The 14,634-nt window shown below is 52.9% G+C and overlaps 1 protein-coding gene across 7 annotated transcripts in view; it reads left to right on the forward strand.

The window, feature by feature from the left end:
* PCNT (pericentrin) overlaps positions 1-14,634 on the forward strand; it is a 203,298-nt gene that overhangs the window by 165,810 nt on the left and 22,854 nt on the right. For all 7 annotated transcript variants that reach the window (XM_055105153.2, XM_055105160.2, XM_055105158.2 and 4 more), the window contains exons 28-32: positions 2,587-3,465; positions 4,243-4,398; positions 7,383-8,153; positions 9,519-9,621; positions 13,424-13,578. In XM_055105153.2, the coding sequence (XP_054961128.2) occupies positions 2,587-3,465; positions 4,243-4,398; positions 7,383-8,153; positions 9,519-9,621; positions 13,424-13,578 (2,064 nt within the window). The remainder of the gene's footprint in view (positions 1-2,586; positions 3,466-4,242; positions 4,399-7,382; positions 8,154-9,518; positions 9,622-13,423; positions 13,579-14,634) is intronic.

Raw genomic sequence — 14,634 nt, forward strand, 5'->3', positions numbered from 1 at the left:
TGTAGTGGTATATCCTAGAGTTTTGTATTTCCTTAGTGACTAGTGATCTTGAGCATCTTTTTCTATGCTATTTGCCATCCATATTGTGGGGGAAATGTTTGCTTAAGTCTTTCAGGAAGTTTTTTTTTTTTTTTTTTTTTGAGACAGAGTCTCATTCTGTGGCCCAGGCTGCAGTGCAGTGGGAACGTGTCGGCTCACTGCAACCTCCACCTCCTGGGTTCAAGCAATTCTCCTGCCTCAACCTCCTGAGTAGCTGGGATTACAGGCGCCGCCACCACACCCAGCTAATTTTTTAATGTTTTTAGTAGAGACGGGGTTTCATCACGTTGGCCAGGCTGGTCTCGAACTCCTGACCTCTGGTGACCCACCTGCCTCGGCTTCCCAAAGTACTGGGATTACAGGCATGAGCCACCGTGCCCCGCCTCAGAAAGTTTTAAAAAGTTGGATTGTTCGGTTTCTTATTGTTTTGGGGATTCTTTATATCTTTTGAACACTTTTTTTTGATACATGATTTGCAGGTATTTTCTCCCAATGTATGGCTGGTCTTTTCATTCTCTTAACAGTATGTTTTGCAGAGCAAAACTTTTTACTTTTTTTTTTTTTTTTTGACAGAGTCTCTCTCTGTTGCCCAGGCTGGAGTTCAGTAGCGCATTTTTGGCTTGCTGCAACCTCCGCCTCCCAGGCTCAAGCAGTCCTCCTGTCTCAGCCTCCTGAGTAGCTGGGATTACAGGCACCCGCCACTATGCCCAGCTAATTTTTGTATTTTTAGTAGAGACGGGGTTTCTCCATGTTGGTCAGGCTGGTCTCCAACGCCTAACTCAGAAGATCCGCCTGCCTTGGCCTCCCAAAGTGTTGGGATTACAGGCGTGAGCCACTGTGCCCTGCCAGATTATACTTTTGAAGTTCTGAGAGCTCTTTCCCTAGCCCAATTTTCCTGAGAAATTTCATAGTTTTACTTTGCATTCAGGTCTCCTTGAATATGCTTGCATACGCTTTTTGCTTTTTATTTTTCTTTTTTGACACTATCTTGCTCTGTCGCCCAGGCTGGAGTGCAGTGGTGCAATCTTGGCTTACCGCAACCTCTGCCTCCAGAGTTTAAGCGATTCTCCCACCTCAGCCTCCTGAGTAGGTGGAACTACAGGTGCCCACGCCCGGCTAATTTTTGTATTTTTACTAGAGACCAGGGTGCACCGTGTCGGCCAGGCTGATCTTGAACTCCTGTGCTCAAGTGATCTACCTGCCTCAGCCTCCCAAAGTGCTGGGGTTACAGACGTGAGCCACCACGCCCGGCCTCAGTTCACTGATTTTAGGTTTTGGTGTTTTACATTTAGAGCTACCTTCGTATGCTGGCTCCAGTATTTTAACATGATATATGCGTTGTGATTATGACCGTCTTTAGGCACACCCTTTGATTCCAGTTTATTTAGTGCATTTAGGGAATGAGCAAAAGCTGCGTATAATCAGAATTGTCCTCGAAATTCCTTCGCTTGCCTGTAGAGTACAGAGACACAGGCCGGTGCTGCACACAGTAAGGCACGCGACGGGGAGCAGAATGTGCAGCGGGCATTCCTAGCCCGCAGCTGGGAGGCTGCTTTTGCTAAATGCTTGGTGTTGTTCATTGGTGGTAAATGCATAGGAAGGTGTTGTTGACAGCGTCCAAACCAAAGCCACAGGTTCATCCGGTTCCTTTGTTTTTTTCCTGTAGGCCAGATTTGCATTTGAGTCCAGAGTAATTGTGAGGTAGTTCCAGAGAAACCTGGAGTTGTTATGAAACCCTCAATTTTTTGGAAGAACATATTAGTCTGTAACAAATTGTTTTAAAATTGTTAGAGCACAAATGGATTAGAATTTTTCTATTTTTTGTCATTACCAGGAATGTTATCTTAAGAGAATAGAGTTTGGAGCTATATTGACATACATCTCAATCCTAATTTTCCACTTACTGTTTTTATGGGTTTAGAAAGATGTTTAATATCTTAGTTTCAATTTTCCTGTCTTTAAAGTGGAAACAATCGTATTTCCTTACATGGCTGAGGATTATGTTTCATGGCACAAGTAAACTCACTTTGATGCCTGGTGTCACCGAGTGGCAGTGGCAGAGATGCCTCATCACCAGCGTCACCATGAGCAGTGTTGGGATGGAAGGGGAGCGTGCCCGGCTCACCGCTTTGTTGGTGCAGATTCTCTGCCTAGGTTTCTTACTTTCCTCCTGGAGTTAGAATGACACCTAAAATCTAATGCACCTTCAGGAAAATCAAACAAATCAAAGTTGTTTAAATATTAACAAAATAACATTTAAAGGGTGGTGAAAGCATCATTCTGTAGACGTCCTTGCATGGAAAATGACTGCATTAGAGCTTCGTCCCATGATCAGACGTGGAGCACAAGGTGTGCACCAGGGCCCAGTGGCAGCCAAGGTGGGTGTGGAGTGCGTCCGGCACCAGCAGTTTGCTTCTATGGCTGCTTTGTTTTTCACGCTATGGAGTCTTCACTCCAAGAATGCATTCAGGATGTAACGTGCCCTGAAGTAGGGACATTCGGAAGTGGATACATTTAATTTGCCTCTGAAATGTGCTCTCTCTTCAGGTCATATATACCAGAAGTTCTGAGATTGAAGAGCTGAAAGCCACTATTGAAAATCTGCAAGAGAACCAGAAACGATTACAAAAGGAGAAAGCAGAGGAAATTGAACAACTCCATGAAGTCATTGAGAAGCTGCAGCATGAGCTGTCCCTCATGGGGCCTGTGGTGCACGAAGTCAGCGACAGTCAGGCTGGCAGTCTGCAGAGCGAGCTGCTCTGCTCCCAGACCGGGGGCCCTCGTGGGCAGACCCTACAGGGCGAGCTCGAGGCTGCGCTGGAAGCCAAGGAGGCCCTGAGCCGGCTGCTGGCTGACCAGGAGCGCAGGCACAGCCAGGCCCTGGAGGCCCTGCAGCAGCGCCTCCAGGGCGCAGAGGAGGCTGCGGAGCTACAGCTGGCTGAGCTGGAGCGCAATGTAGCCCTCAGGGAGGCTGAGGTCGAAGACATGGCCTCCCGGATCCAGGAGTTCGAAGCGGCCCTGAAAGCAAAGGAAGCGATGATTGCCGAGAGAAATTTAGAAATTGACACTCTGAACCAGCGGAAGGCGGCCCACTCTGCCGAGCTGGAGGCCGTCCTGTTGGCCTTGGCCCGCATCCGCCGCGCCCTGGAGCAGCAGCCCCTGGCAGCCGGGGCGGAGCCTCCCGAGCTGCAGTGGCTCCGAGCGCAGTGTGCCCGCCTCAGCCGCCAGCTGCAGGTGCTGCACCAGCGGTTCCTGAGGTGCCAGGTGGAGCTGGACAGGCGGCACGCCCGCAGAGCCACAGCTCACACACGGGTGCCCGGGGCCCACCCACAGCTTCGCATGGATGGTGGCGCCAAGACCCAGGTCACCGGCGACGTGGAGGCCTCCCATGATGCTGCTTTGGAGCCGGTTGTCCCTGACCCACAGGTAGGCTCCCCCCGCGGGCCATGGCAGGGTATTTTTTCTTACTCTCCTTTTCTCCTTTTCTCCTTTAATGTCAATGACTTCTCTCTGCGCTGGGCACTGGGGGCTGCAGTTGTCATGGTGGCTCATGACACAGCGGAGAAAGGGGGCCTGAAGCTCGGGCCAGCCTGGGCCTGTTCCGTCTCAGTACGCAGTGAAGCTGGGCTGAGGATTTCACTGTTTTGTACCATTTTAAGCTTATTGTTTTAAGCTTTTAAAAACAATTCTTTCTTTCACATAATAGGGACTGTCCAGTGAAACGGAGCTCACTATGTGAGGAGGGTCCGCTTAAGCTGCTTCTCTGGTTTCTAATCAAATGGTTTGTCTGTCGATGAGCAGTGCCTGTGTGAGATGTGGCGAGCGAGCTCTTCTTTTGGAGCTGGAGGCCCTGTAGGGAGTCGTCTTTTAAGGCTTCCACTTGTATTTGAGCAGAACCTTGGGAACTTGGTGCCTACCACCCCCACACCAGCTGGGTCTTTGTAGAGTGGCTCCCGCTCTCAGATGCCCCAGTCCACCTTGCTCTGTGGGGTCGTCCTGGGTCGGGGCAGCTTTCTGCTGGGTCCTCAGCCCCGTTCCCATGTGGCCTGCTGTGGACCAAGGTGCTCGGCTGTGGATGTCACTGCCACCTCCGTCTGGCATCCCTGCTGGCTGCCGTACTGGTTCCCAGCTCCAGGCCACCTGAGGGGCAGCCCCAGCAACAGCCTCTTGCATGCTCAGCTTTCCTCTGTCTCCTCTGTCAAGGGTGATCTGCAGCCCGTCCTGGTGACGTTGAAGGATGCACCTCTCTGCAAGCAAGAAGGCGTAATGTCAGTGCTCACCGTCTGCCAGAGGCAGCTGCAGTCGGAGCTGCTCTTGGTGAAAAATGAAATGCGCCTGAGTCTGGAGGACGGCGGCAAGGTGTGGGGAGGGGGGAAGGCGCGAGGTCCCCCCGGGAGAGGCTGGACACGCGGCAGCAAGGTGTGGGGAGCGGGGAAGGCACGAGGCCCACCCCCCCGGAGAGGCTGGACATGCGGCAGCAAGGTGTGGGGAGCGGGGAAGGCACGAGGCCTACCCAGGAGAGGCTGGACACACGGCAGCAAGGTGTGGGGAGCGGGAAAAGCGCGAGGACCCCCCGGGAGAGGCTGGACACGCGGCAGCAAGGTGTGGGGAGTGGGGAAGGCACGAGACCCCCCCGGAGAGGCTGGACACAAGGCAGCAAGGTGTGGGGAGCGGGAAAAGCGCGAGGCCCCCCCCAGAGAGGCTGGACACAAGGCAGCAAGGTGTGGGGAGGGGGAAGGCGTGAGGCCCCCCTGGGAGAGGCTGGGTGCAGAACATGTGGGTCTTGCCCTGGGCAGAGGCGGGTATTCTGCTGAGGTGAGGAGCACAGTCCGTGCCTGCAGTGACATGTTCTCTGAATCCTTTCTGTTCTGTAACGAGCTGTCCATAACTGTTGTGAAATTTCGTACGTGCTTCATTTAAGCCACTCTGTAGAAACAATCAGTTGGGTTTTTTTATTGTAATTGATCCAAATGGATTTAACTGTGCTCGAGGGTTAGTCCTGGTTTGTCTTTTCATGGGAGGACCACATCGCCCCCGTGGGCCTCACCTCAGCTCAGGACTTTGATGGCCAGCGTCTGTTTTACTTTGAAAGGCTTCAGATTTATTCTTGTAATCTGTTCACCTCACTCCATATTGTCACTTGAAAAAAAGCTGGCACTTCTTTTCCCCGGGGAAGGAGGTTGCACCTTGACCATCTCAAATTGTAGCAGTAGCAGGGTGGAGATTTAGCGAGAAAAGCGGGTGCTGGTGCTTCTCCCACCCAGTGCACCAGGGGCAGGTCCCCAGTGCCCCCTAGGAAACACCTGCGCAGGAGCTGCCCTCTCCTCAGGCCGCATCAGGTGCAGATGGCACCTTTTTTTTTTTTTCTTTTTTTTTTTTGAGACAGAGTCTTGCTCTGTCGCCCAGGCTGGAGTGCAGTGGCACGATCTCAGCTCACTGCAACCTCCGCCTCCCGAGTTCAAGTGATTCTCCAGCCTCAGCCTCCTGAGTAGCTGGGACTGCAGGCATGCGCCACCACACCCAGCTGATTTTTGTATTTTTAGTAGATACGGAGTTTCACCATGTTGGCCAGGCTGGTCTTGAACTCCTGACTTTAGGTGATCCGCCCTCCTCAGTCTCCCGAAGTGCTGGGATTACAGGCGTGAGCCACCACGCCCAGCCTTAGATGGCACCTTTTGATGCACTGTCTGCACCTCGTCTCCTCCAGTCCAAGGCCCAGCGCAGCCTCCCTGGACACACAGCCACCCACCCTTCTCCTCCTTCTCCTCTGGGACACACATCTGTCCACCCTCCTCCTCCTCCTCCTGGACACACAGCCGCCCACTCTCCTCTTCCTCCTCCTCCTCGACACACAACCACCCACCCTGCTCCTCCTCCTCCTCCTGGACACACAACTGCCCACACTCCTCCTCCTGGACACACAGCCGCCCACCCTCCTCCTCCTCCTCCTCCTGGACATGCAGCCACCCACCCTGCTCCTCCTCCTCCTGGACACACAGACACCTACCTTCCTCCTCCTGGACACGCAGCTGCCCACCCTCCTCCTCCTGGACACACAGCCACCCACCCTGCTCCTCCTCCTCCTGGACACACAGCCACCCACCCTGCTCCTCCTCCTCCTGGACACACAGACACCTACCTTCCTCCTCCTGGACACACAGCCACCCACCCTGCTTTTCCTCCTCTCCCTCCTCCCTGCCGTTTGCTAAATGTGCCCCAGCTACTCCTCCAGGCTCTGAAACCCAGAGGCTCTAACACCAGAAGTGCTGGGCAGGTGTTTTATGGTCTCTAGGGTGGCACGGAAGCATGCTTGGTGCTGAAGCCTGCTGAGACCTGGGCTCACCCGAGCCCCTCGCAGCCCTCGTGAGTGTCCCGCACGTCGCTGGGACGTTTCTTGCATGAGTGCAGGTGCCGCCTGTTCCTGGGTCCACACTGCGTGCACCTCATTGGCGTTTAGAGCCTGAAAGATTCTGAATTCCACAGAAATCAGGGAAGGACGGGCCTAGGCCCGCAGTTCTGAGGAGACCCATGAACCTGGTTCGTGTGCTTGTCATGTGCTTTCGGGAAATACATCCTGTGTGGAGAGCCCTTCGCATCTCCTGCGGCAAACAGTCTTGGGGCCCTCATGACAGGAACGTTTCTTTGAATTCTTTTTTTTTTTTTTTCTTGAGACAGAGTCTCGCTCTGTCGCCCAGGCTGGAGTGCAGTGGCGAGATCTTGAGATCTTGGCTCACTGCAACCTCCACCTCCTGGGTTCAAGCAATTCACTGCCTCAGCCTCCCGAGTAGCTGGGATTACAGGCACCCGCCACCACGCCTGGCTAATTTTTGTATTTTTAGTAGAGACAGGGTTTCACCATTTTGGCCAGACTGGTCTTGAACTCCTGACCTCGTGATCCACCTGCCTCAGCCTCCCAAAATGCTAGGATTACAGGCGTGAGCCACTGCACCCGGCCCAATTTTTTGAATTCTTAAGAGAAAGCTCAGCCCTGCCTGCCAAATTCTTAAAAGTTACACACAAAGAAACTCCAAATTCATCACATAAACCACAATTTTGTGTTTTCGGTGCTCAGATATAGAACCTTCCCATCCTTTTTCCCTTGTATGAAGCTTGTGTCCTCAATCACCGCAGAAATAGGTTATGACAGTTGCCTTTTAAGCAAGGAAATGTAAGCCTTGGTTCTGTTTCTCATAGAATTAAATAAACTTGAGATGTGCAGGGCTCATTGTGGAATCACCCCTGAGTGCTCCGAAACTCCCTGAAATCCACTCATTAACACCAGACAGGTGCGACTCCTGGTGAGCCAGGTATTCCACCGTGCGCCTGTTCTGTTTCACCTGCAGGGTAAAGAAAAAGTACTGGAAGATTGTCAGCTGCCGAAGGTCGATCTCGTAGCTCAGGTGAAACAACTTCAGGAAAAACTGAACCGTTTGCTGTATTCCATGACCTTCCAGAATGTGGATGCTGCCGACACCAAATCTCCGTGGCCCATGGCCTCAGCACACCTGTTGGAGAGCAGCTGGAGTGATGATTCCTGTGACGGAGAAGAGCCTGACATATCACCCCCCATAGACACGTGTGATGCCAATACAGCCATGGGGGGTGTAACTGATGTTATCAAAAATCAGGCCATAGACGCGTGTGATGCCAATACAACCACAGGGGGTGTAACTGATGTTATCAAAAATTGGGATTCCTTGATACCAGATGAAATGCCAGATTCTCCCATTCAAGAAAAATCAGAATGTCAGGACAGGTCTCTTTCTTCACCGACCAGCGTACTTGGCGGCTCCCACCACCAGAGCCACACTGCAGAGGCTGGGCCCCGGAAGAGCCCGGTCGGGATGCTGGACCTGTCTTCCTGGAGCTCCCCTGAGGTCCTCAGGAAGGACTGGACCCTGGAGCCCCGGCCCAGCCTCCCCGTGACACCCCACTCAGGAGCCCTGAGCCTGTGCAGTGCCGACACATCCCTGGGGGACAGGGCGGACACCTCGCTGCCACAGACCCAGGGGCCGGAGCTGCTTTGTTCCCCAGGCGTGTCCACAGCAGCGCTGGCACTGCAGTGGGCCGAGTCTCCGCCGGCTGACGACCACCATGTGCAGAGGACGGCTGTGGTAGGTGCCTGCTCTGCTCCCAGGCCCGCTGTTCCCGTGGGAATGTGGCCTGCCCGGCGCCACGGCAGCTGCCATTGTTTGTTCACCTCCTGACAGCGCACACCTCGCAGTGCTGTGTGGGGCCAGCTCTGCAGGACTGGCATCATGGGAGCATTTAGATTATTTCAGTTGTTCAGGTATTTTTTAAATGCCTGAGATGCATTTGCCTGCCTCAGACGTACCCTGGGCATGCTTCTCCACTGACGCTGACTCCAACGGGCATAGCCCAGACACGTCTTCGTGTGTGATGGGCATAGGGTTCTTTGTCCAGAATGGTTTTTTAGATTTATTTTTAGGAATGCTTCCTTTTTTTTTTTTTTTTTTTGGGAGATGGAGTCTCGCTCTGTCGCCCAGGGTAGAGTGCAGTGATGCTCTCGGCTCACTGCAGCCTCCGCCTCCCCAGGTTCAAGCAAATCTCCTGCCTCAGCCTCCCTAGTAGCTGGGACTACAGGCACATGCCACCACACCCGGCTAATTTTTGTAGTTTAGTAGAGACGGGGTTTTACCTTATTGGTCAGGCTGGTCTCGAACTCCTGACCTCATGATTCACCCACCTCAGCCTCCGAAAGTGCTGGGCTCACAGGCGTGAGCCACCATGCTCAGCCAGAAATGCTTCATATTTTTAACAGGTTTCATATATGCTAATTAATTTTAATAATTTATGAGTTAGATCGTATTATTTCTAACATAATCATTTTGGGATTTTGTGTATCTTGAGTAAGATAAAATTAAAAATCAGGTATGGTTGGGCTCACACTTGTAGTCTCAGCACTTTGGGAGGCTGAGGCGGGAGGATTGCTTGAGCCCAGGAATTTGAGACCAGGCTGGGTAACACGGTGAGACCCTGTCTCTACAAAAAAAAACACAAAAAATTAGCTGGGCGTGCTGGTGCCGCCCATGGTCCCTGCTCTTCAGGAGGCTGAGGCAGGAGGATCACTTGACCTCGGGAGGTTGAGGATGCAGTGAGCCAAGATTGAACCACTGCACTCCAGCCTGGGTGACAGAGTGAGACCCTCCCTCAAAAAATAATAATTTAGCAGATACATATTATCTGAAACATCCATATACTATCATTTCATGCAAAACAATTTAAATCTGAAATATTTACTATTGGCTACATTAAAATATTCCTAAAGAGCTGTGGGTGAATCTGATTAAATTGTTGGAAGCATTCGACCTGTGTGTTCACCAGTTTTGAGTTGTTTCATTTGGGGTCTATGTGGGAAGATAAATTCAGGCCTTTGAAAGTTTTCACCTGGCAAAGTCAGCGCTATGATGTAATTACTCATTATTTTATGACCATTTAAAAATCTCTCATCTGAACAGGAGAAAGATGTCGAAGATTTTATCACAACATCCTTTGATTCTCAAGAAACATTAAGTTCACCTCCTCCTGGATTAGAAGGAAAAGCTGATAGAAGTGAGAAAAGTGAGTTGGTTATCTTTCATTTTTAATTTTTTATTTCAGTGGTTTCCTAGCACAGAATAGTCAAAAGAATTCCTGCATCCTTTGCCTGGTTCTGCGTCTGCCCCCCGCTGACCTCCACCCCGGCTCTGCGCTTTGTCGGGCGTGCACCTGGGGCCTCTTGACTCCTGAAAACAGGCCTGTACCTTTCACAGAGCCAAGGTCGCTGGCCCGGGCCACGCTCCACCCTGGAATGTTCACCCTGATCCAAGGCTGGCGTCTCAGCTACAGCTACAGACCTTGCTCAGATTCACCCATTGTCCCAGTAGTGTCCTTTATGGAAAAGACACCCCAGCTCACAGGCTGTGTTCGGGTGTCTTTGGCAGGATGGAGACTGGGGTGGCGCACGCCATGTTTCCAGGCTCTGCTGCCTTGCCTGCCCACCCTGCCTTTCCCTCCCTTTGGGGTGGACGTCCCTCTCTCTGCTGTGGGTTTCGGGGCACCGGCCCTGGAGAGGAGCCGAGGGGACGCTGACTGTGACGTGTCCTCGCGATGGTGCGTGGGGGGCTGCGTCTCCCCGGACCTCGTGGCGGGAGGTGCGTGGGCTTGACTTGGGCCTTTGTCTGTGATGGTGCCTGCCAGGTTTCCTCCACCTTCTTCTGTGGGAGATGCGGAGACTGAGTATTCTCTTCCCTCTCCTGCTCACGCCCACTGGTCTCAGCCTCCCTTGGTTGCCCTGGCCTGGATCAGTTGTTGTGGCGGTTACCTGCCACACCGTACTTTTTTAAATTTCATAACTTTTTCTATAATTGTTGTCTTTTTACAAGTCAGTCACCTTTTGAGGTGCTCTAACTTTTTAAAAAATCTGTTGGATTTTTCAGCGATTTAGTGATTTTTGAGAACATGGTCACAATTTAATTAGAAATTTTAGTATTTGCAGAGTAGGGCCAGCAGCTTTTTAATTTTGTTTTTATTTATTTGATGAATAGTGAGCACGCAGGGTAACAGTTATGGGTGCTGAGAGGACCATTTCCTGAGCAGCCTGTGTCCCAGCTCCCCACTCAGGACTGCAGCTCCCTGGGGATGCCCACATTCAACTCTCAGAAATGTCTTCTCGTATTTGCTTTATTTTCAAACTCTATTTGCTGTTTAAAGTAGCATCTTCAGCCCTCCTAGCCCCTCGCCACACGCCCCTTGCTACACGAGGTGCAGTCTGCACGCCCTGTGCTGTCACAGCCAAGGTTTGCCCTTCAAGGACGCGCCCCGTGTTCCAGCAGAGCCACTGGGAGCGTGCGTCCCCTTCGAGCCACTTCTGTTTTTCTTGGCTCAGTTTCTCCTGTGTGCTTCACTGCTGTCCTCACACACAGTGTCCAGGTGAATGTCATCCAAGCCTTCCAAGCACAGCAAGTGCTTCCCCAACAACTCTCAGGGGCTCCCAGGCGGCCCCTTGCCCCTCCTCAATGGTCTCTTATTTACCGAGACAGGGTCTTGCTCTCTCACGCAGGCTGGAGTGCAGTGGCGTAGTCTCGACTCACTGCAGCCTCCACCTCCCGTGCTCAAGTCATCCTCCCACCTTAGCCTCCTAAAGTGCTGGGATTACAGGCATGAGCCACTGCTCCTGGCCAGCCCCCTCTTATTTAATGAAACATGTCCCCAGAAGCCTCTGTAGAAAAGGTGTCTGGTAGGTGCTTGTTTTTGAGAACTTCCTCGTCTCCCTGGTGGTTGTCGGTTGGTTGGCTGGGTGCAGACACTTGGGTTGGAAGGTATCGCGTGCCTGTCCACTGCCTCTGTGCCCGCGCCCTCCAGTGACGCACAACCTTTGAGGGGCCTGCGTGGTCGGGGTGTCCACCGCCTCCGTGCCTGCGCCCTCCAGTGACACGCGACCTTGGAGGCCTGCGTGGTCAGGGTGTCCACCGCCTCCGTGCCTGCACCCTCCAGTGACACGCGACCTTGGAGGCCTGCGCGGTCAGGGTGTCCACCGCCTCCGTGCCCGCGCCCTCCAGTGACACGCGACCTTGGAGGCCTGCGTGGTCGGAGTGGAGGATTTCCTCCTCGTTCGTCCTTCCTCCATTCATGTATCCTATGATTTTCTCTCTTCTTTTTGTAATTCCTGTTATTCAACTATTTCGGGCCTCCAAGATTGATTGTCAAATTTTCTTTCCTTATTTCTACTTCTTTTATTTTTGTTCTCATTTCTAAGAGGTTTTCTTTAGAACTTTATTTTTCAACATTTGTGCTGAGTGTTCTGTTTCTGCGCTCATATTTTAAATTTCTCAGAACTCTTTCTTATCCTAACTGTTCCTCTCTCCTTTAGCTTTAGCTCCTTGGTTTCTTTCTTTTTTGGAGGGCGTTCTTGAGTTTATTTTGGGCACAGCCAGGTGAGAGGTCCCTGCACCTGGAGGAAGGTGTTGGGCTCCGAGGTGAAGCATGGTTTGTGCTGAAGGCACAGGGTCCAGTGGGACAATGGGGAATGTGGTCTTGGACTTGTGGAGCTCTGACCACCCGCTGGCGGCACCTGCTGGCTGTGATCTCCTCTGGATGGAGTGGGCTGGGGCATGGTGCTGGGCATCCATGTCTCGGTGGCACTGGGTGACAGTGTCCGCAGCAGTCACATCCCAGAGTTCCTGGTACATGCTGTGGGAGCCGCGGCTCAGGGAGATGCAACGTCCTTCACCCTCAGAGATTTCTCAAACACCTGAAGTAGATGATTTCCCCAAAGATTTCTTCGTCGTCATCTTTAGCTGAGATACACAGGGCAGAAGTAGGACTTGGCACCATTATTAGACACAAAGATTTGCAGGCGGTGGGTGGCCTGAGGCATTTTGAGGGGTACAGGCAGCAACCCAGCACCCTGCACCCTTGCACTGCTCCTGAGGCCTTCATGCCGCGCTCTCGGCACTTGCCGCCACTCACAAAAAGCACTTTGTTGGTTCGTTTTGTGAATGACGTGCCCGTTATTTCTCTGAGGGGGTCATCGTCATCCTCTGAGGTTGTACTCTGCCTGCATCATTGGCCTCTGCTCCTCCCCAGTGTGCTCTCTGCTCAGCAGGCTGTGCCGGGGCATCATCCCCCAGGTGCCCAAGTGCTGCAGCCTCCGCTCCCCAGGGAGCTTTGTCCACACAGGGGCCCCGTCTCGCTGGCATCCTCATCCTCCTGTTTTGAAGGTCCAACACCCTTTTTCCAGGGCGCCTCCTCCTCGTCTGGGTCTCATGTCCCTTATACGATCCTGCCTCAGTTTCCAAAGCGCCCCCCTCCCTGTGGGCTGGCGCAGCTGCAGGTCTCCGGGATGGACCAGGGCCCTGTGCATTGGGAGGTTTTGACTTTTCCTCCTTGAGACACCATGCCCACCTGACACAGGAGCTGCACCGCAGGGACCCCATGGCAGGCCCGGTCAGCATTTCCTGAGCATTCATTGGATGCCCGTCCGCTGCCTGCCTTATCTCCGTGGCTGGCGTGGAGGGTGCAGGCCCCGCACGTCCCGCTGCTCTTGAGCTTGCCCAGGCCATCTGGGTTTTGTGGAGTCTTTGGGGGCCACGTCTGGAGAAGTGAGCAGAGGTCCCCTAAGACTGGCGCTGGAATCAGGGACTCAGGTGATGTTCTCAACCTGTGAAGTTGCGTTTTCTTACTTGACGTGCGTCTTTCTCACCAGGGTTATGTTTTTATGAAGCATTTTTGGGGCCATCAGTGTTTTCTCCGTGAGCAAAATCACGGTGTGGTTGTCGCTGGGGACTGCGGGCCGATCACCCCTGTCCTGCTTCTGCAGTGCGTCCCCTGTGGAACCCCCTGGAGAGCTGTGGGTGGGACCCTGACCCTGTGGTGTTTTTAGGTGACGGCTCGGGTTTTGGAGCAAGACTGAGCCCGGGGTCAGGAGGCCCTGAGGCTCGAACTGCTGGTCCTGTGACCCCTGCTCCCATCTCTGGAAGGTTTCAGCTGCTGCCAGAAGCCATGAAGGAGAAGGAAGTGCATCCGAAGCACGTGAAGGTATGGCTGGCAGGGGCGGCCCTCACAGCTTCACATGTGCAGCCTCGGGGCATCCCCCAAGCCCTGTGTCCTGCCTTGCCGGGGAGAGCCTGGGAGGGCCAGCTTTTCCTGGGTGCCTCTGAGCACCTGCATTTTAATGACTCACGGGAGGCAGCCCCACGGTGGCCCCGGGAGCCACCCGCCCAGCCCTGCACTGGCCCCTTAGGTGGCCGCCTCCCATCTAGGCAGGGAGGGTCCTGTGAGCCCGTGGGCAGGTGGTGTTGCCCCGAGTCGCAGAGCCGGCCTGTGCCTCTCTCCCGCCTGTGCCTCCCTCCTGCCTGTGCCCTGTAGAGAAGCCGAGGCACCAGACGCTGCAGTGCTCTAGGACTGAGCCGAGTTCTCTTCAGACGATGGGAGAGAAGCCACTCAGCCTCCTTTGAGTCAACCTTGAAGGCAGAATTTTGTGGAACTTTTCATAGGTTTTCTTTTCTCTCCCAGTTTAGCAGATCATTTTATGGCAAAACCATTGACAAAAACTTGGCTAAACAAGTGAGTGATAGAATGATGCCACTACAGGAGCTTAGTCAAGTGGTAAACATATTCCCAAACAAAACAGTCTTCACATCAGTGAAACCTCTTCTGAGACTGCGCAGTAAGTCCTCACTTAGCGTTGCCCCGAGGTTCCTGGAAACTGACCTTGTAGGAAGGACACTCCAGTGCTGCTGGCCGCAGCTCCCGTTGTCTCAGCGGGCCCTAAGGGTGCCTTTGTTACATGCGTTTCAAAGTCGCGGTTTCCAAAACCCATCCATGACGTTAAGTGAGGACTTACTGCATTCAGAATAAAACTTGTTTTACTTTATTTGGCTGGGCACGGTGGCTCATGCCTATGATCCCAGCACTTTGGGAGGCTGAGACAGGAGGATCGTTGGAGCCCAGGAGTTCAAGACCAGCCTGGGCAACATAGTAAGACCCCTCTCTGTCAGAACTGAGTCAATTAAACCTCTTTTTTTTCATTAAAATAAAAAAACTTATTTTACTTTCTTAAACATGGAAATTGGAGATATATATTTTTTTTTA

Source organism: Pan paniscus, chromosome 22, assembly GCF_029289425.2.
Source record: "Pan paniscus chromosome 22, NHGRI_mPanPan1-v2.0_pri, whole genome shotgun sequence".
Classification (NCBI taxonomy): domain Eukaryota; kingdom Metazoa; phylum Chordata; class Mammalia; order Primates; family Hominidae; genus Pan; species Pan paniscus.